This window comes from Pantherophis guttatus, chromosome 2, assembly GCF_059756535.1.
Source record: "Pantherophis guttatus breed Tessera chromosome 2, ASM5975653v1, whole genome shotgun sequence".
NCBI lineage: Eukaryota > Metazoa > Chordata > Lepidosauria > Squamata > Colubridae > Pantherophis > Pantherophis guttatus.
In genome coordinates, this window is record NC_142064.1 from 134234267 (window position 1) to 134256467 (window position 22201).

At 41.6% G+C, this 22201-nt stretch overlaps 2 protein-coding genes across 5 annotated transcripts in view; one reads left to right on the forward strand and one right to left on the reverse strand.

Annotated features, from left to right (window-relative positions):
• Positions 1-236: 236 nt before the first annotated feature.
• On the forward strand, positions 237-12056 carry TMEM106C (transmembrane protein 106C). 2 transcript variants are annotated; one of them, XM_034412195.3, is made up of 8 exons: positions 237-447; positions 3531-3747; positions 5374-5437; positions 6759-6918; positions 7013-7153; positions 7859-7902; positions 9344-9397; positions 10653-12056. In XM_034412195.3, the coding sequence occupies exons 2-8, from the start codon at positions 3564-3566 to the stop codon at positions 10759-10761; spliced, it is 756 nt and encodes a 251-aa protein (XP_034268086.1). In that variant the 5' UTR covers positions 237-447; positions 3531-3563; the 3' UTR covers positions 10762-12056. The 2 variants fall into 2 exon arrangements, with proteins under 2 accessions (XP_034268086.1, XP_034268085.1); XM_034412194.3 differs by having other exon boundaries at positions 303-561.
• A 1153-nt stretch (positions 12057-13209) lies between these two features.
• Positions 13210-22201, reverse strand: part of AGAP2 (ArfGAP with GTPase domain, ankyrin repeat and PH domain 2) — a 183729-nt gene continuing 174737 nt past the window's right edge. For all 3 annotated transcript variants that reach the window (XM_034412193.3, XM_034412192.3, XM_034412191.3), the window contains 3 exons: positions 19399-19621; positions 17792-18047; positions 13210-16063 (listed from right to left, as the gene is read on the reverse strand). In XM_034412193.3, the coding sequence (XP_034268084.2) occupies positions 15857-16063; positions 17792-18047; positions 19399-19621 (686 nt within the window). In that variant the 3' untranslated portion in view covers positions 13210-15856. The remainder of the gene's footprint in view (positions 16064-17791; positions 18048-19398; positions 19622-22201) is intronic.

Genomic DNA, 22201 nt, shown 5'->3' on the forward strand with positions numbered 1-22201 from the left:
TGAAAAAAGCACCTTGGGGACAACCATGACCTGGATATGCTGACAATCTTCATAGACATTCTGGGCATCGCAAACTCTAGTTACATCAGCGATGCCCGAGCTTCATGCAAAGCGGTAGATAGACCGCGAATAAGCCGATCTCCCGCGGCTTGAGATGATGAGCTAGTTTCCGCAAGGCGCTTAAATAAAAGTCCTTCGCGGTTTAAGGTAATGCGCGGACACAGCCGCCATCGCCCGATCCGTAGTGTTAACGGCAGACAAAAGCTACGCAGACAAAAGGGAAAGGCTCGAGGCTCACGTCCGCAGGCAGCAGCGTTCACGTGACGGAAAACTCCAGCGTACGCCTTAAGAGCAGAGTTCTGCTCCCCACCCCCCACTTCCGCGCCTCGCATGCGCAGTCGGTAGCAGGCGCCGCGGCTGAGATTCCGTCCTGCTGCTTTGAGAAAGGTGCGGGGAGGGGAGGGGAGGGGGAGTTCCGCACGGTGACGCAATAAGGTGCCGTAGCGACAACAATCTTAAAAGAGCGTCTTCCGCAGTGAGAGTTTGGTGCGGTGGCTGCAGGTTGGTTTGCGGGGCGGGAGACTTAAGGTTTAATGATGGTAATGAAAGACTGGGGGAGGAAGGCTGTCGGTGTGTTTTCTTACCCGCAAGGAGGGGCTCCCAGAAGTTAAGTTGGGCAAATAGGAATGTGGGTGTAACAGCAGCAGGAGCAGCAACTTAATATCCTTAAAAGCAGTTTGTATCAGGTTGCATAGACTGCAAAGCAACGCTGGAATTTGTTTTATTCATTCATTTATTTATTTATTGGTTCGATTTATATGCCGCCCTTCTCCGGAGACTTCATAGCCTTCATACTTTTGTATATACCTGCTTAGTAGGGCTTTTGCCCACCCCCTAAGCGGTGTTCTTTTTTTTTATACAAAGTCGGCTTATTGCCCCCATAATCCGGGTCCTCATTTTACCTACCTCGAAAGGATGGAAGGCTGAGTCAACCTTGAGCCTGGTGAGATTTGAACTTGCAGTAATTGCAGGCAGCTGGTGCTAGCCGTATGCCCCTGAGCCTGCCTTTCTTCCAAGGTGGTCAAGATTTTCTGGTAGTTTTTCACAGCAACCTTGTAAGGTAGGACGGTTGCTTCTTTTTGGTTGCAGGAAACGGGCTGGGGGTTCTCCAGTCAGTATTACGGCTGAATATTGAGGCTCATACTGCCGAGATTGACTCAGCCTTCCATCCTTCCAAGGTGGGTAAAATGAGGACCCAGCTTGTTCGAGGCAAGATGCTGACCCTGTAAACCGCTTAGATGGGGCTGTAAAGCACTATGACGCGGCATGTAAGTCTAAGTGCTATTGCTATTACAGGTAGTCCTCGACTTGCAACAGTTCAATTAGTGACCGACGTTATAACGGCACTGAAAAAAGTGACTTGGGACCATTTTTCACACTTCTGACCATTGCAACATCTCTCCATGAACTTGTAGTCAATATTTAGATGGTTGGCAACTGACTCATATTTATGACGGTTGCAGTGTCCTTGGGTCACACGATCACCTTTTGCAACCTTTTGACAAGCAAAGTCAATGGGAAGGATGGACTCGCTTAACGGTGTTACTAATTTGACCCCTGCAGTGATTCACTTAACAACTCTGGCAAGAAACGTCCTTAAATGGGGCAAAACCCACTAAACAATTGTCTCGCTTAGCAACAGAAATGTTGGGTTCAATTGTGGTTGTAAATCAAAGGCTACCTGTATTAGTAATCATAGTAATTGTTCCACTCTGAGGATGAAAGTTGTAGTCTAACATATCAGGAGGAGACCAGAGCTGAGGTAATTGAATTCCCAAGCGCGTTTTACAGAACAGTCCTAGCATTCAGGAAGAAATTAATTCTTATTGGAATTCTGCCCTGTCTCTGGTTGCTTCGGTCAGTGGAACATTTAATTGTTTGTGAAGTATTGATAGCTGTCGTCTCTGCCAGTTGTGGTCCTAAATTTTCCTGCAGTGATGCGGTGGGCGGGCTTAACTGTGGGGAAAAGTTTACAATCGAAGTATTGTTTTTCAGGCAGAAGAATGGACTAGGTCTCCTCTTTGTCTTTGGAGGCAAAGCGGGAGGGTGTTGGGTTGAAGGGTCCATATGGTTTTTCTTCTCCATTCATTTTGTAATAGAAGCTGTGTTGTATCCACAGCAGCTGTGTTTCTTCAGTTGCAGAATTCCACAGGCAGATTGTTGGTTCACCTAACTCTTTTCCTTTGCATTGTGATGGCATTATTTTGGTCACGCCTTTGGTATGAACTTGTACTGTTAGGATGCAGCATAGCACTGTAATTTATATTTTGGGTTCAGCCTCAGTGCTACAGTTTTCTTTAAATAAAAACGTCTAATTAGCACTGCTTTAGCACTGTTATAGAGCTGTGGTTAAAGGAGAGTTACAATAGAGAACATTCCCTAAAAATGTTGGTATTGTTATTTTTCTATTAAAAGTGTTAAAAGCTGAGCTTAATCTAAAAGTAGGCATTGTGATGTCAGTGGTTACCTTGCAGCCACCTTCTTTAGTATTTATTAAAATCCAATTTTAACTTTTTTAAAAAAGATTAACTTTCAACACAATTCTTTTCCCAATTTAAATTTTTATCAGTTTATTAAAATATTTAAAAAGTACAAACAAAAATGAAAGTAATGGGAAAATAGGGAGGAAAAGGAGAAGAGAAAAAAGGAAAGGAGAAAGGAAAAAGAAAATCATTAATTTCCGACTCCTTTGGATGTAGTAGAATAAGGTAGTAATATAAATCCCTCAACTTTTTACTTTTATATAATTATATATATATACTAGCCATTTCTGTAACAACAAAGCTATCTAATCAGCAAAACCTAATGAAAGTCTAATGAGTTCAGAAAGGGACTCACTTCAGTTGCTGTATCGTTTCATGTAGATCAAAATCCACTGATTTTATAACTTGTAAAAATATTAAATGGTGTACATATGAAAAAAAAGGGAACTTCCATAATGTGATAACATCTTTATTCCTAATTACTTGAAACTGGTTGACAAGTTCTCATATCTTCTTTTTCTGGCTCCAGAAGTATATCTTTAGTCAGATATAGGCCTCTCCAGATACTTTAATTCTGATAAAGCTCTCTTGAGTTTATGGGTAACCATAATCCAAAATATTTGGAAAGCACTGGGTGTTCTTTCCCATTCTAATGCTTATCTTATTCCTAAATAGGCTTATAGAATAGGCTAATCTTGGATAAATGGAATACCTCCCTCCCTCTCTTCTAATATAATTATACAGTGATAATCACTTCTCTTGTTTAGCTAACATAATCCACTGTGAATCCCCATCCTCCAAAAAATTAAAAAAATAAAATAAGGCACATCCTGTGTATAGGTTGCAGATCTTTTTGGATGTTTTCCTTCAGAATTTGGATTATTGGAAGGCATACATTTTTAAGACCGTGTTGTCCAAGTGAAATTTGTGCTAATGATGGAAGACTCTTACTCCTGTGTAAATTTTTCCGCTCTGTTTTACTTATAGTTTCATGTGGAGTTACCCTAGATACTAGTTGCAATGGGGTCTTTTCATTCGGTGGACTCAAGTAACTATTGCTCCAAGAGGCAGAAAGAGAATGATGAGGATTTATTGACCAATAAAGATCGAGAAGAAGATATTGCCAAGTTTCCGTATGTGGAATTCACTGGACGAGACAGCATCACCTGTCCCTCCTGCCAAGGCACTGGCTGCATTCCCACAGGTAATTTTATGTGTCCTGCTTTTGTTGAATGGTGAGTCCTTTTGAACTTGAACATTTCATGGTCCTAGCACACCATTCTTTCCTCACTTCTTACCTTTGGCATTTCCTGCTGCTGTTTTATGTTTTACCTAGAGGTGTAATGATAACAGTTGAAGAACAACTGTCTTGTCAAATGAATGGGTGTTATTTAAAACTTCTGTGATTGGGTTTATCTCTTTAATCCAGCTTGGTTTTGCATGTATTGAACCATTTGCTTGCTCTGCAAGGAATCCTTAGCGTGGTGTTCATCATTTGTTTCCTTGATTGACACAAGGAATGATGACATAATGGGGTTAGGGTTGTTTGGACAATGTTGTTTCAGGGCAGAAATCTCTCCATATTTTTTGCTATGGAGTGCTATAAACTTATCGCTAGTATAGTTTATCAAGGCCCAGTTTTGAGAATTTGTTCCATCTACTTTGTCTTACCTACATGACTTGGGGCTGCGTTATATGAGGGACTTCCTCTCCCTAATTACATCTGCCCATCCTGCGCATCATGTTTAATTGATGGGCCCTAAGTGACAGGGCTATTCTGCGGTGTGTCCTCTCCACTTTATGGAATCCCCTTTCCCGCAATGTAAGGCTGGCCTCATCCCTTTTAACTTTCTGGAGATCCTCAAGATCTGGTTGAGGCCTAGGCATCCAGGGGACTGGCAAAATATTGAAATGACTCCTGGTTAATGAACACGTCCTCGTCACCTGACCTCTTTTAAATTTTGTCATACCTTTTACAATTTTAAAGTTTCTTAATGTTAACAATATTAATATTGTTTAGATGTTTGTTGTACGCCACCCAGAGTCACGTGATTGTGAGATGAGCAGCTATCTAAATATGAATAAATGAATAAAATCTTCTTGATTCTCTTCCTCCCATCTCTGCCCCCATTTGTTGTCACAATCACACATACAATTACTAATGCCCTTGGGGTTAATCTGCCTGAAATCAAGTCCCTCCTCAGGTAAAAGCATTGACAGATCTGGTTTACGTATTACACTAAGGCAGGTGGTTTCCTTGTGGTATGAAATGCTGCTATTTTGAACTTGTAAATTGTGGTGTACAGCTTAGCACAACGAGTGAAACCAGCATAATGTCATGGTTCCAAGTAACACCCCGGATGAAATAAGACTCCGGAAGAATGCAAAAGATGGCTTCCAGGCCTGACGCTTAGATTTACTTGTTAACCTTATATTGCAGCTGACATTAGATGCAATGTCTTTTGTCTGGTGCCTGAGACTTAAAATTTTAGTAGTATATTGCATATAATCAAAAACAGTGGCTTAGAGACCTGTTTCATTTTTGCCACATGAAGGAAAATCTTGCTTAAGCTATTACCATCTGTTTATTTAGATTAAAAATCCCTTGGAAGACCATATATAGTCTCGTGCTCCAGAGAGGTTCCTGCATTTTACTAAAGCTTGTTACCTGTTGTCTTTTCTTGGTATGAAAACAAAAATGTGACTTTTAAAATGATGTGTTCTTCACTTCCACTCACACTGCATTTAAAGTAAGACTCTAAAAATCGTCCTTTCTCACTATGACACAGAGAGGCTGGTACTCATGGTTATTATTGCTTTTTGTCTCCAGAGCAAGTTAATGAACTGGTTGCTTTGATTCCATATCATGATCAAAGATTAAAACCTCAAAGAACGTAAGTATATAGGAATAATTAATTCCTTTTCTTGTGTAACATATATAATTTGAGTGGGCATGAAACAAACGAATATTCAGCTGAAAAGCGACTTGTATTTCCAACCCCACCCATGTCAGTTGAGAATATTTGGAAATCATTTTAATCTCTAAAATATCTGGGTGCTTCTGGATTATAATTTAATGTGTTCAGACTACCAATATAATTTGCTATCTTTAGTCTGTTCCTATAATTACCAAGTGAATTCTGGCATTTTAATGGGAGGCAATGTTTCATTATTTTTCAGTGCAGCTTAGAACATCCGTCCCTCTCTCCCCCCCCTCTGCTCATTATTATTTTCAGTAGGTTTCAAAGTCTTAGATGTGCATAAATGCCCTTGAACAACAAAGAATATTGATTGACATGTCTATGGGGAGAGACAGTTTCATGGACTGAAGTGGGAAGTATTGCTTTTGGGAATGAAATTTCATGAAGGGAATATTTTAGATTATTTCTAAAGTTTCTCAACCTTGGCAACTTTAAGATGTCTGAACTTCAACTCCAAGAATTCCCCAGCCAACGTGCTGGCTGGGATGAGAAATCTGGAAATTGAAGTTCAGACTACTTCCTAAGGTTTAAAAACACTGCTTTAATTGAAGCAGACTGAGAACTTGATGATTCTTTGCATGCTATTGGCTTAACAGTTTTCAGTACCCCTTATTATATGTTACATAGACTGGGGCTGTTGAGAACTGAAATTGAGAATTTGGGTTAGGATTTTCATTTTCCTCACTGAAATCTTATTTGAAAATGATCAGTATGAATAGCTAAAGCAGTTTGTAACAGAAAGATTAAAATAGAGAAGGCTTACCTTTAATTTTAAAAAATAAAGTCAGAAATCGATTGAAGTCTTTAGTCATGGCATGGGAAATCTAATTCTTGCTTAAGATTGTATAGGGCCCTGTCCCAAATTGGAACAAAAAGTATTTGACATATTTGCCTATTTTCTGGCTGGGATGAAATATTTTGTTGGGACTTGATTTGCGTCTCCAGAAAAACTAAGATGCTGAGTCTAAGAAAAACTTAGAATGGCTGAGTAGATTCCCCTGTATAATCAACTCATTCTCCAGATCTTATGATGTCTGATATGCAGACTCAGAATTTTGCAAATGGTAAATAATAATACAATGCTGAGATGCATTAATGAATTAAATATTAATGGAGGAGGTCTTCCAGTCCTATCGCTAAGTAGAACACAGAATCTTTTGCAATATATAGCAAGATCTGCCTGCAGGACCCGAGCACAGCAAATTGCCTGAACTATTGTCCTTGTCTTCTGCAGGAAGCTCTACGTCTCTGTGTCAGTGTTGCTGTGTCTTCTAGCATCAGGGTTGGTGGTCTTCTTTCTTTTTCCACATTCGGTGCTTGTGGATGACAATGGCATTAAGGTGGTTACAGTCTGGTTTGATGAAAAAAACTCCCTAGTCATTCTTTCCATCACGGTAAGGTCCAGTACATTAACCTTAACAAAGTTAGATGTCTAGGGTAACTGGAAATCTGTTTTCAGCAGTTTTCTTTCCTTTCTCCTGTCCATAGGCCACCCTTCGGATCCGGAATTCCAATTTCTATTCTGTAGCAGTGACCAACTTGTCCAGTCAGGTGCAATACATGAACACTGTGGTTGGGACCCAACAGATCAACAATGTTACTCATATCCAGCCACTAAGTGATCAGCTGGTACGGCAATTATTTTACATGAAACTAAGATGTATGGAGAGAGAGACTAGGTGTGATAAGAACAGATAATCTTGTAGCTCCGGGGCTCCCAATCTTGGCAACTTTAAGACATATGGACTTCCAACTCCCAGAATTTTCCAGCCAGCCATGATGGCTGGGGAATTCTGGGAGTTGAAATTCCCGTGTCGTAGAGTTGCCAAGATTGGGAATGCCTGTTCTAGCTAACTCAATAGTGAAAGACAATTTGGCTCCTAAAAGAACCAGTGTCCCCATGGACTCCTCTGTTGGCTCCTTGCAATATGAGATGTATTTTTAAATTATTTTATTGAAAAGTCAATAAATGGGAAACTTGAAAAGTCCAAAGTGCTCATGATCTATTGCCACCCAAAATTGTGCTCTAATACAATTTTTTAAAATAAATATATGAATAAAGAATGTCTCTTGACTTAAAATAGACCCCATATTTATTCTGAAAAAAATGCAATGCCTGACTTTATTTATTGTCATTCCCCCCCATTAAAAAAGAGAAAGATAATCTGAATGTTGAGTGTATATGGGGACATGAGTGCCTCGTTGTTTGTTTGGAGGGTTTTTTGTGACTGGCACCATCCACTATGGCAGCCTCTTTGTGAAGAAGCAAACACTTGCTTCAAAGTCCTTTACTGTTACTGACTTATAGTTAATTCACAACTTGTGTTTTTCCAGGTGAATTTCACCATGAAAGCTGAAATGGGTGGACCTTATGTATAGTGAGTAATTTGTGTTTTTGGCATTTGACGTGTAATGAAGAAATACAATATTTGCTGTGAGATAGTTGCCATTGCTAGGTTCCCTAATAAAGTTTCAGCTACCTTATCTTATATATGCAGTAGAACTATGGCAGCTCCTTCTAGGCTAAAGGGCCAATGGGTGGGTATAATTTATGTGTAAGCCTTCACTTATGTGCTAGGTTTCCAAGTATCATCCCTTCTTATTCCCATTTGGATAAATTTAAAAGCTTTTTCCTTGCATGCTTCCATGTAAAAATAAATAAATAATTGAGAGTACCTTCTAGATCCGTGATGGCGAACCTATGGCATGTGTGCCACAGGTGGCACGCAGAGCCATATTAGTGGGCACGCCAGCTCAGCTCTGGGGCGCATGCGTGCGCCGGCCAGCTGATTTTCGGGCCTTCTGGGCCCACCAGAAGTAGGGAAACAGGCTGTTTCCTGCCTCTGGAGAGCCTGGGGGCGGGGTGGGGAAGGCCCGTTTTTCTTTCTTACCGGGCTCCAGATCCTCTCTGTGTATCTGGGAAGAGAGAAAACAGCCTTTCCCACTTCCTTGGAGGCCCTACGGAGGCTGAAAGGGCCCATTTCCCAACTCCCGGTGGGACAGGAAGTGATGTTTTTTCCTGTCCCCAGCCTCCAGAGACTCCTAGAGAGGCTCCTACAGACTCATAGAGAGGTTCTGGAGGCTGGGGACAGCAAAAAATGTCACTTCCTGTCCCACCGAGAATTGGGAAATGGGCCCTTTCAGCCTCCGTAGGGCCTCCAAGGGAGTGGGAAAGGCTGTTTTCGCCCTTCCCAGATACACAGAGAGGATCTGGAGTCAGGTAAGAAAGAAAAACGGGCCTACCAGGCCATAATGTGCCAGGAGCGAGGGGGGAGGGGGTTGCGTACGCATGTGCGTGGGCACGTGCGTGCGAGACCCTCCCCCGCCCCCCCCTCCTGGCACGCAATGGCAAAAAGGTTAGCCATCACTGTTCTAGATACTTCAGAAACCATCTTTCTCATTGCTTCAAACCACTGGAAGAACCCAACCTTTTAAAAAACATTTTAATTGTTTGAATGTTCTGAAAAGTATGTGTAGAATATTTTCCTAGTCATTCCAAAAGAAAATTTATTCCTAAAAAGATGTTGCTGTGTCAATATGCGACTGTTAAATGGTATCGCTACTGAACATTGTAGCTTGAGCTTCATAATTGGAAGTGACAGCTGAATACCGCAGGACATTGTGACTAATTTAACAAAAGCCTTAGGTATAAAAAAATAGTCCATAACCTAAATAAAGCTAAACACAGATTTGGCAATAAAATCTGTTCAAGGTTAAATTTGGCTATACCATGTTCTGGATATAGAATAATAGTTTTCAGAATTGCTTGCATGATTTAGTTTCTAAATTATTTTAAGATTTTGTGATTTTCTCTTTTAGTTTCTTCTGCACACTACCAAAGATCCGAGTGCACAATATTGTGATTTTCATGAGGTGCGTAACTTTTACGGATTTCTTTTTAATCTGTGTATCTCTCGGGTTAAAAACACATTTGAAAACATTCCTCCTTTCTGTTTTGTATTTCCAAATATAAATTCCTAACTAGTTTGGTGATTGTCCCCCAATACTAGAAAATCATTTTCTTAATCCCAGAACCCCCTTTAATAATTCTGCTGATTTTTGATAGTACAGTTGCCAAAAGCTGGCATTATGGCTTGCTCTTTAAAAAAAACAACTGGAAAAGACAATCAAACTGTTATGTATATCCTGGATTAGTCTTAACACATAATAAAAGTCTCTCCAAAAACTTAACAACCCTCTCCTCTCGCCTTTATCTGAGTGCTTTCATATAAAAACACCCGGTGAACAACCCAGGTTTGGTAGAAACAGAGAGAGGGTTTGTTGGTTCTTTTATATGTCAGTAGGTCCCAGGTTGGGAGGTGGTGGCTCAGTGGCTAAGACATTGAGCTTGTCGATCAGAATGTCGGCAGTTCAGTGGTTCGAATCCCTCGTGCTGCGTAACAGAGTGAGCTCTCGTTACTTGTCCCAGCTTCTGCCAACCTAGCAGTTTGAAAGCATGTAAAAACTGCAAGTAGAAAAATAGGGACCACTTTGGTGGAAAGGTAATAGTGTTCTGTGTGCCTTTGGCGTTTAGTCATGCTGGCCACATGACCACGGAGACGTCTTCAGACAGCGCTGGCTGTTCGGCTTAGAAATGGAGATAAGCACTGCCCCTAGAGCCGGAAACGACTAGCACGCATGTGCAGGGGAATCTTTACCTTTTAGGTCCCAGATTACTCTCTGAACTTGACCACTGCCTTATCTAGCAAACTTGCATTTTGATGAACTATTTTCTGGGCTTCTGAAGGAGAAGAGTGGAGTTACGGGAAATTTAAAAGAGGTGAGGAGTCTGTGCCCCTCTTGTTGGTTTCTAATTCCTACCCTCTTCGGTCTCCATGGCAAATGGTAAAAGATGCTGGCAGTGGTAGATCCCTCTCCTTTACGTTAAATGATGATAGTTTTATTGATACGTACAGTGTTGCCCTAGAACTTTGCAGATGGTTTTTGAATGCAGCTTAACTTGAGCATTGTCCAGTGTGGAGCTTGCTGAATATGTATGTTGAATAATATAAACATTCTGGCCTATAATTTAACATTTCAGTATAGGTATACGTTGTGAGGACTCCACTTACTTTTTGGTTTATAAAAAAAAATAATCATCTTTTTCTCTTTTGTTTCTGCCTTTCAGAACTTCAGTGAAAATCTCCTACATTGGCCACATATCTCAAAGTTCCTTGGAGACCTACAATTACGTTGACTGTGGTGCCAACTTCACAGCTGCCCATTCTGGCCCTTAGCCCCCAACTCTAGGAGACGAAGCTCAAGAGAAAGGCAGCTTAAGTCAGCTACATATACTGGTGATCCTAACCAACTGGCTTCCATTACTCTGTAATTTATGATGGAATTTTTGTATCTTTGTTATGAGGAGAAAGAAGAGGCTGTTTTAGCCCTTGGTTGAAAGGGCTGGGTATGAAGCCTTCGTTCCACAATTTTGCATGGACAGTTGGGCTGAACCTTGGTGCTGATTTGAAGAGTTGTTGTTTAATCCGAGTCCCCACCTTCTCTTCAGTTTGTGGTTTTCTTGTTGTCCCTCATTGACTGACTTTGCCTCTCAGTAAGATTTGTCATGTTTACAGGTTTTTCCATTAAAATATAAGAAGGGATAAGTTTCTAAAAATGTTCACTAACCATGAAACATATTTCAAGACAATGACCTTCTGATGTGGTTACTGCCAATAAGGGAGCTATTGTCTAGTTGTACAAAGGGAAATAATCTTGAAAGGTTTCTGTGTACTCTTTAAAAATTCTGTCTTATTGTCAGAGAAACTAAGAATATGTATCGCATAAGTCCCACTGAAACATCTGAATGTAGCGAGTTGCACTCTTTATATGTGAGATTCCTATAAATCTGTATCTTTTCACTGATATAACTTTTAAAATGACTTTCAAAGTTCCGTGCACGCCTTTCTAAACAGCACACGATTGAATTAAGAATTCTGACATTTGCTGAATCTACAGTATTTTGATTTTTTTTTTGCCTACAAGAATGAGCATCATGGAAGGGCTCTTCAAATTTTCACAGAAGCGGTGAGCACTTTTTAAACTGTGGATCTCCAAAGTCTCTGAATTGGGATGACAGTGGCTTAGCTGGCCTTTATTATTAGCACAGAAGAGTTTGATTGTGCAGATTTTAGTAGGGGTGGGAATTACTTGGTTTTCCGCAAAAAGAGATTAATCTTAGTGTTGCTGTGTAGTACCGTTTCTTAAAAAGAAACGGTAAAAAGATTAGTGTGGGTGTGTAGTGTTACATTTAAAAAGTAACATTGGAATTGGGCAAAGATATGTCTATAGGAAAGTCTTAATTTTGTTCAAATACCAATTATAGCACTTAAAAAGTTTCAGCGTTCTAACTCATCTGCTACAGTCTCTTGAAGAAGAAAAAGAAACCTATTTAAACTTGAAGTAAATTCTAAATTTTATTTTTTACTTTTTTCAATGATGGGGGAATTTATGTTCATTTAGAATCTGTACTTTTTCAGTTTGGCAGACTGGATTTCTAAAATGAAGAATAAACCCTTAAATCTCCCCCTTTGAGGAGTCTTCTGGCTTTTCTTTTATCAAAATGGATTTTTTATTTTTATTTTAAGGGGCTAATGGAGACACAGAAGGAGCCATTTCAGAACTGACACTAAGCAGCAGCTGCAAATAAAACCCACTGAATGTGTGAAGCCTGTTAGGGTGAGGAAGCCAACAACTAACTGTAATGGATTATTGCTCGGTGGCATTTTCCCCCCAAATAAGTCTTAATCTACTTGTTTTAACCACATTTCCTATCTACCAACTCAATTTACAGATCACCAATTATCATACTTTAAATGAAGACACAGTAAAACCTCAATTCAGCAGGCTTGTGAGGTGATGGGTAACATTTTTCTTTTTGCTTCCCCCGCAAATAACAAGACAAAAGCCCATTTCTGAAGCAGTCTGGACACAAGTGTCACACAAACAGTGCAAATGGATGGAAACTGATATCATTTTGGAGTTAACGGACTACCCTTCCCCTCTCGTCTATTAAATTGAGGTTTTCCTACAATGGACCATTCATGCAGCAGTTCACAAATGAAGGCATTGCGATAGCAAGAACAGGTGAGAATGGCTAGAAGGAGAAGTATTTATCATGCAGCACACGCATTTGAGTATGTGGTGGATGAAGTTCTCAATGGACGTAGATGTGCTTAGTTGTCTCTGTATAATACTACAGCAAGACACCAACGGGAGCTAAGTAATAAGGGGTAAAGCAATACAAGTTAAGCAAATGCTCTTAGGAATCTTCCTGTCCATCTATTTGCTGAGGTTTTTTCCCCCCTACTTCTGTCATTTTAAACATTAAATTTTGATGCAGTGGGATAAAAGATAGGAAAGGAGATGATCAAGTGGAGACAATTAAGAGTACTGTCACTTTCTTGTGGTCTCCTGGGAACATAGCAAGGCTTCTGAGATCGCCTGAATATCATGTCCCTAGCTTGCATTTGACCAATTGTTACAAACTCCGTTACTATCACTTTCCTTCTCTTCTCCTTCCCAGCATTAGAAATTTCCAAGTGGGCCAACATTTACTTTCTCCTAAATGCTCTTCCTTATTTGCTGCTGCTGTAAAGAGGAAAGAAAAAAAAACAACGGAAATATTCCCACCCACTTGGCAATCCAACTCTGGAGAGCTATCACAAGAAGGAATAATCAGTCACTGTTATTACATCTTCTTACATTGTCACATACTTACAAGGTACAATCCAAGAGATTACAACAGCTGCACAGAGCCAATAATATTAGCTCTGGCACTTTCACATCCCCTCCCTCCCCCCACTTCCGCCCGCCTTACTTTTCGAGCCCCAAATCTGGGGCTTGCACAAGAGGCTCTCCCAGGAACTTGTGCTGAACTGCCAGGCCCCCCTAAGCATAAATTACATTCAGTGTTGATGGATCAGTGCCCCCTCCCTTCTTCTGACCCTCAAGGCTGGATTCAAAAGTGCTCGGAAGCCACGATTCCCTTCCCAAAGGCCTGCCGTGCTCATCCATCATGCCATGGGGAATCCAGCAACAATGTGTGTGTGTTAACTATCCTCTTGGGGCCAGGCCTATTGGGTTCCATCTCACAGCTAAGGGGCATGGATCTCGTGCAACACAATCGCCAGTACATTCAAGAACTTGGTCAGATTCAGAAGGGCAAGGAAGCCCTAGGTGTCTTAAGAGGTGATGTGGCCTGGCTGGGCTTGTGCCCTTTGCCTGCACGTCCAGTTCTCATGGTACAAACCAGCGGCCAGAGGAATGAGATCAGGCTGGGTTTGACCAGAGGTCAGTGGGATGGAGCCAGCAATTGTAACGGCTGCTCCAGCCCAGGTCTGTCCACACTGGGGAGGGAGGATTAATTGCATTACCCTGATCACAGATTTGAAATAAAGCCTGAGACCACATCACTCATCACAACCACACAGATGCCCCTGCCACAACAGTGGAGGCGAGGCCTGTAAACACTTGCACCAGGAGAGCTGCCAAACTAGAAAGAAGAAAGAGTGGGAAGGATTTTATCCTTCTCAAAATGAAGCAATAAACTAGGACAAAAGTCAGAAAGGGGAGATAATACTGGGAGGAGTGAAGAAAGGAGCTTTTTACAAATGTTCCTTCATTTCTTTCTCTCTTTTTTTTTAAAAAAAATGACTCTTCTTTTAACAGCCAGGCTGTGTGTTGCTTTGGAAGAACCCCCTCTGGCTGCTCAGTATGTCTATAGCTTCAGGAGGAGGTTCAGCATCCATAAAAGATGGCCTTGTTGAATTCCTCAGAGATGCCCAGCGTTTGCCTCACCATGGTTGAGCCCCCTTCTTGGCCCGTAACCAGCTGCCTCAACCATTTTGTTACCTCCTCTGAACGATCTGAAAGAGTGAAAAGGTTTCTAGGAGAAGGAGGCAGCCTGGGGCCTTTGAAAGAGTGTAAGACATAACAGCTATTTCAGTGCAACGATCAGGCACCAGACCTGAGGAAAGTTAGCAGAAGGAATGTGTTTCAGTGCGGCTTGAAGAAGGAGTGTGCTTGGTGTTTTCCGAGTGATAGCAGGGTGATCCTGAGTCTAAGACTAAAGGGGTCTGGCAAGGCAATAGGTGGAGACTGGCTGCTAATTGGTGTCTTGGCCTAATTCATTCAGCCTCACCCGCTTTGACCTGGACAAGGCCGGGTGCAGGTGGGCTTCACAACAGCCTCATGACATTTCAAATTAAAACGCTTCACAAAACACGCATTAGGAGCTGTGTCTGCTAAATAAAAATATGTTCTCTCTCTTGGATAAAGAAAAATGCCCCCAAGAGTCAGTAGGTGGTTTTACTGCCTGGTTAAGTTAGGATGCTGTTTTTATATATAATGTATATGTTAGGACATCCCTAACTTTTCTCTCCCACTCTTGCTCAGTTTTTTGAGAGGTGGGAAGGGTCGGCGTTCTAGAAGAGAAAACCCAATTTGTTGAAAGGGCAAAGGAAACTATAACGGAAACGGGTTTTTCCATGAAATGCATGTTTTCTACATGCTCATCCACGCTGGATTTGAGCAAGCAACTTCACTCCTGTTTTTGTACGCGTTCCTGCCTAGAAATGAGGGAGGCTGGCCTACAGCCCCTTTAGTGTGCCACAGCTCAAGTGCATCCACTAAGCCCTATACCCTGACACGAGGAGGAGAGGGGTTCACTTAAGCCAAGTTAAGTGACACAAAGGTTCCCCCTTGAACCTTCTTCCCTCAGTGCTATTGTTGTGACAAACGCTCTTGGGCCCTTCGACACTCCCCCCCTGCTCCCGCCTATTGTTATGTTTTGGGGCTCCATAGAAGTGGTTAGTACAGTTCAGTCACCAACCGCTCCAGTAATGCTGATTTACATTCCGCCTTCAACACTTCTTATGAACCCAGAAAGAAAAGGGGAGCTGACCCCACGTAAACACTTGTCCCTCTCATTTCCCAAAGTCTTAATTGGGAAGACAACAACGTCAGCACAGGTCCTAATTCTTATTCATTCCAAATACTGGGACGCATTGCTCTCGGTTCTCTGTAGGCTTTCTCTGATGACCTGTCTGGAGAGACGGCTGTTTGCCCAGGATATCAGCAGAGCAGCTCAAGGCCTGGCAGTAGAGAGAGCTGTGAGTCTTGGTGATGGCAGCCTATGCCAAGCAGAACCGCTGAAGCTGGGCTCTGGATGGGAGCTGCCACCTCCTCTGCATGACACAAGTCATGATCTATGCTCCTTGGCATTACAGTCCAGGTGCCAGAGGGGAGTGGGATCTCCTTAAGGAGAGGAGGCATCAGTCACTGCACCCTTGTTGGCACCGTTAGGATGGGGAAGAGGCTCCCCCTGGCATGCTACACCAGGGCAGTTCGGGCCTCGGTCCTTCCCATGCTGGCACTGCTGCTTTTCCGGCGCAGGCCTGGGGTGGCAATAGTGCTGTAGCCTTCGTTTGGGCAACCATGTTGCATTAAGATGTCAATGCATTCTTGGCTTCCTGCTCGGCGAGCGTAGAAGAGTGCGGTGTGCCCCACAGCATCATGGGCCTTAACGTCAGCACCGTACTGTACGGAGGGAAAAAAAAAAAAGACCGATTAGTGTTAGGAACTCCAAAACACAAGTCTGTGTGTTCTGCTGTTGTGTAAGCCTGACTGGATTTCATCTGGAAGCTGGAAATTTAGAGCTTCAGTAAGGAGTGGAATATGCTGTAGCCACTGCCACTCTCAAAGGGTTATTCTCTTCCTCAGCCTTTGTTATTTTTGATACTTTTTTCTATATTTCCCCCAAGTTACACATTGTTGAGTAGTATATTTCCAGGAAGAAGGCAGTGGCAAGCCATTTCTGAAAATGTTGCCAAGAAAATTTCATGGACTTCTCCGTGTAAGTCACCAGGAATTAAGACTAGCTCAATGGCAGAAAAAAAATTAAACAGAACCAAGCTACACAGACCAATCAGTTGACTTCCCCCCACCCACACCTTGTTCCAGTTCTCTCTATCTCCATCAGTACCAGTCTTTCAAAGACAGGGTAAAGTATCTCTCCAAAATTTCCACCCAATGCTATGGCTCTTCCTAATTTCTGACAAGCAATGGTTTTTTTTCCCCCTATACCTCCAGAAGGAATTTAATGACTTTCCATTGGAGGAACAGTGTGAGTTGGTTGTTATGATGCAGCTAGGCTGTAGGCTAGGAAAGATCTCTGCAGCTGTTGATTATTTTGGCGGTGGTGGTGGTGGAGAAACCACATCATTGTTCAGTTTTAAATAGTCCAAGAAACATAAAACAAATCTTCCATTCAGTACAAGTAATTTTGACCTGAGATAGTTATCATTATTGTCTCACAGGGCAGTAAGAATAGGAGACTGCTACTCCTCAGACTAGAGATTCTGTTTGGTTTCCTGGGCACTAGTGTTTTCCTATATGGTGCTTTTTAATAAAAGTTGAGAACTTCTGCATGCAAAACATGGGCTTCACCATTACGTTCTGCTTCAAACCAGTTGCATAGTTTATGGACGAAACTCACACAGGCTATGCAACGTAATATAAGGGGTTTGTTTCAGTGGTGAAATCCAAATTTTTTTACTACCGATTCTATGGGCGTGGCTTGGTGGGCATGGTGTGGCTTGGTGGGCTTGGCAGGGGAAGGATATTGCAAAATCTCCATTCCCACCCCACTCTGGGTTCAGCCAGAGGTGGTATTTGCCAGTTCTCCGAACTGCTCAAAATTTCCGCTACTGGTTCTCCAGAACCTGTCAGAACCTGCTGGATTTCACCCCTGCTTTGTTTGGCTTCTGCCCAGAGGATGCCATACATGCTGTAAATGGATCCAATTCAAAGTCCAAAGAACTATTTTAAAGCTACTACCAACCTCCCATATTTGAAATAATATTTGAAATCACGGAAGGAAATTTGAAATATGCCATTGTAGGCATACATACTGAAATGAATATATGTATAAATTCTGAGAATGTATTACGTTCTCAGAAATTAATGTTTTAACAGTCAGCTCTAGGTGATCTGTCTACTGTGTATGTCAACTTTTTCTCTTGGAGAGCAGGCCTTCTTTCATTAAGAGATTTTTTCCCCCTCTCCTTGGACTTAAAAGTGCCTCTACTGCAGTGGTGGGTTGCCCCCTGGTTCGGACTGGTTCGCAAGAACTGGTAGTAAAACCGGCGGGAGGCTCCGCCCACTGACCTGGATGTCATCAGAAGTGATCTGTGCATGCGCGGACACGATGCGAACCGGTAGTAAAGGTAAGTAGAACCCACCCCTGCTCTACTGCCAAGAACTTACCCAGACCAAAAGCTGGGTGATAACCACGTGTGGAAGGTCACATGCCACATGCAGAGCTGTGCGCCGGTCCTTGTCCCCGGTAGGAGCATTGATCTGTTCCTTGGCACTGTGGGCTAGCAAGAGCAGCACAGCCCCCAAGTCTTGGTCCAAGACAGCCTGGAACAGTTGGCACCCAAGGGAGAGTTCAGAGTTTGGTAGTGGTGCCAGGAATAGTCGTTGCTCATATTTGGCTCGGATCCAAGATTCTCGCTCTTCCCTGAAAAAAGGAAATTAAGAACGTTTGCTATAAGAGGCTCTAAGGTCAGAGACACCCCGTTATGAAAAGCACACGAGGTCGAAAAGAAAAAAGAAAACCATGGCAGGTTCTTACGCAGAGAGATGGTCAAAGGGATGGAAGAGCAAGATAAGCATGAAGAAAAGGAGCCAAATTCAGACATCCATATACTGATTGCTAATAATCTCTATGGTGAAAAATTCAAGGCGGTTATATGGACATCTTCTGATCTAAGAGCTAGGATGATTCCCAAATGGGTCTATGACAATTCGCCATGGCCAACTTGCCACAGCCAACTCGCCACAACCAACGCTGCAGAACAACTCGCCACAGCCATCTCATCACAGGACAACGTAATGCAGAACAGGCGTTACACTAATATCAAAGAAATGGTGGAATAGAATCATTAAAGAAAGGATGCAAAAAGAGGGACAGAATAAAATGTGAATGGCAAAAATTAGAATATGTTAAAATTTATTTTAAATAATTAAATAGAATTGTTACATAGTCCTACAGTGAGTTGACCATGATGAGTTTGCTGCGATGAGTTGGCCATGGCATTTGTCCCATTCCCTTCTTGGAAGGGTATGGATGTCAACTGCTTCCCCCACTTCCACATAGTTTCTTCCTCTAGGCCAGTATTTCTCAACCTTGGCAACTTTAAGATGTGTGGACTTCAACTCCCAGAATTCTCTCAGCCAGGTTGAGAAACACTGCCTTAGGCAGAGAGAAGGACAGAATGATTACTCTCCACATGGAGAGTTTATAAAATTTATTTATTTATTTATTTATTTATTTATTTATTTATTTATTTATTATATTTCTATACCGCCTTTCTCCCGTAGGACTCAAGGCGGTGTACAGTCAAGAAAAATATAGACACACAAACATCATAAAATTGCTAATTAAAATTGTTAATTAAAATTAAAATTAAATTGTTAATTAAAATTTTAATTTAATTAAAATTAAAGGTATATTTAGAATTAACCCCTTTTGAGGCTGGTTATCCCCAATAGATGCCTCCCTCCCACACACCAAGTCAGCAACACTGCAATGTGCCCAACCTTAGCTACATCATGCGTTTATAATTTAACTTCTCTCTGTGTTGATCCAAGTATGTGTGCCACAATGCTTACTCCCAGGTAAATAGACACACTAGGCCTGCCTAAGTCTCCGAGGGTATACTTCCACTACATTATTTATTTATTTATTTATTATTCAAATTTCTATACCGCCCTTCTCCTTTCGGACTCAGGGCGGTGAACAGCCAAGATAAAAACATCGATACAAACATCACAATTAAAATAAAGTTAAAGTGATTATCTGCACTTACCGTGATGACTCACAGGTGGGTTTCCGGCGTCCCTGTGTGCATTTCTCCCAGACGCTGTTGGCTGTTTCGTTCCCGATAGAGGTGAGCACCAAAGTGAGCTCCAGGGGCCAGTCATCCAAGTCAAGAGAGCGCACACGAGACAGGTGGGTGCCCAGATTCCGGTGGATGCCAGAACATTCAATGCAGATCAGCGCCCCCAAGTTCAGACTGGCCCAGGTTGGATCTAGAGCGAAGAAAATGGAGGAATTAGAAAAGTAGGATGAAGGACAGGGAACTGCCCTTCCTCTTCAAATCAAAGACCAAAATAAAGGAATTGTTCTGATGTGCTAAATCACAGGCAACCCAAGTTAGGATGAGAGATTGTAACTAGCCAAAGGAGAAATATCCCAATGTGGTAAAGGGAAAAGCCCAGCCTTCTTGGAAGTAAGCCCAGTGGTGGGTTTCTACTGGTTTGCCCCGGTTCGGGTGAACCAGTAGTGGTGGCGGTGGGAGGCTCCACCCACTCACCCGGACGTCATCATGGATGCTCTGTGCATACGCAGAAGGTTCTGCACATGCGCAGAAGCACTGAGCGCGAGTGAAGCAAGCACATGCGTGCGCTCACGGTTCCGAACCAGTAGCGAAGGTAAGTGGAGCCCACTACTGAGTAAGCCTCATTATCAGGTAGCATTTTCAGATTTGGGCTTGGAGGCTTTCCTTTTATAGAGGAAGAGAAAGGAAAGACAAAGGAGAGAAAGAGAGAGAGACATCACAAGCTGACCAGCAAAAGGGAAGAGTGGAAAGGACTCTGCAGTGGGAATTTTCTTCTGAGCTCCTTTAAGTCCCTCCCCAATATTTTAAAAAGACCCAGCCTTGAAACAGCTCCCTTTTCCTATGAAGAATCAATCTGTTCCCTTAAAAAGGAATGCCAGCTGGGATGCAAAGGAGCCAGATCTTGCATAGGAGAAGGGTCGCTGAAATCTCCTCTGCTGTGGCTTGGTATGCCAAACCTGTCTGCTGGGAAACGACAGGCCAAAGGACAGAAGCATCTGTGCTGGAGATGGCTTATTTCTTTAGTTAGACATTATCTTTTTTTAAATTTTATTTTTTAAAATTTTATAAACATTAAAATTATTTTATAAACAAACAAACATACAATACATAATCAATCATTCAGTGCATCATCAAGATGTTTCTATTTTGTCATCATCTTCTTCTTACTCCTCCGATCTTCATCGTTTCTTTATTTTTCCAACTTTTTTATTATAACGTTCTCCCCATACTTCATTTATTATAACATTTTCTTGTTTACTATTAATACATTTATCTATATCTCTTCTCTAACCAATTGTAAAACTGTAGTTAGATATTATCATTTGACGTAGTAATTGTCAGATTGAAGCTTCAAAGGAGACTTTTTTTAAAAAAAAGCCCCGCCCCTAAAAGCTGGTGGAAATAAATCCAACTATGTTCCTATTTCTTTGGTGTGTCCTGCCTCTGCCTTCTTTTTCTTTTCTTAAGATTTAAATATTTTATTGGTAAAATATAAAAGTTAGAAGATATGATGAAGTGCAACCAAAAATATAACATTGCTAATAATATGTGTGTGTGTGTGTGTGTGTGTGTGTGTGTGTGTGTGTGTATAAAGTACAGGTAGTTCTCGATTTACAACAGTTCATTTAATGACTATTCAAAGTTACAACATCACTGAAAAAAGTGACTTATGCTCATTTTTCACACTTATGACCATTGCAGCGTCCCCATAGTCATGTGATTTACATTTGGATACTGGACAACGGATTCATATTTTTGATGGTTGCCGTATCCCAAGGTCATGTGATCATCTTTTTGTGACCTTCTGACAAGCAAAGTCAATGGGGAAGCCAAATTCACTTAACAAATGTGGCAAGAAAAGTTGTAAGACGTGACAAAACTCACTTAACAAATTTCCCACTTAGCAACATAAATTCTGGGCTCAACTGTGGTCGTAAATCAAGGACTACCTGTAACAATTAACTGAGTGACATTTGAAGAAACGAGTTATGCATAAAAATGTAGCTCAATCCTTTAATGTACAGTATTACTAAATCTATCCATATAGACCACCTGTTACTCATATTCTCAGTTTTAATACAGAATATTTCAGGGAGAGAGAATGAATATAGGACAATCTCATATATATATGAGAAGAAAAAAAAGCCCAGAATCGAGTGGATGTGACTCCACTGAGCTAGGGCTGTAGAAAGAAAAATCTTGGTTACGTAGGAGAAACCTGACTAAAAGAAAAACATATATATATGTTGCAGGGAGGAGTCATAAAATGAGGATGTGGCTGACTGATGAGGCCTTATAAGGCCAAAATAGATCTATCTTAGTCTCCCTTAAGTCTTGCAGCAGACAACATAATGCTGCTTAAATGTCTGATAAAGCCTAGAAAATAGTGATTTGGGATGTCACTTAACTATGGCAATTCAAACATATATATTTTGGGGAGGATGCTATGTTTCTGGGATTCATTATTGTGACTCTTGGGATTAAAAAGGTCCATCATTCCCAGATTTAATGAATTTTGCCTTTAAAGCACAAAGAACATTTCAAATCCTTTTGTTTCATAATGATCTGTCCCCGTCCCCACACACACACCACACAGCCAGCCGAGGGTTAAGGAAACACTTTGGAACGCACTCAGTTCTTATCTTCCTCTTGGCAGCGATAGACACACCGTCTGCCAAGGGACTTTATTTTCACAAACAGACAGATAAGATACGAACGTTCAAGAAAGTCCAAACATAAAATAATATTCCTCCCAACAGTTCCAGACGAG

Excerpts from the sequence above, each read along its gene's own strand:
- TMEM106C (XM_034412195.3), top strand. The coding sequence starts at position 3,564 with ATGGGGTCTTTTCATTCGGTGGACTCAAGTAACTATTGCTCCAAGAGG. Across the intron at positions 3,748-5,373 it reads CACTGGCTGCATTCCCACAG|AGCAAGTTAATGAACTGGTT; the intron begins GTAATTTTATGT and ends TTTTGTCTCCAG. Across the intron at positions 9,398-10,652 it reads AATATTGTGATTTTCATGAG|AACTTCAGTGAAAATCTCCT; the intron begins GTGCGTAACTTT and ends TCTGCCTTTCAG.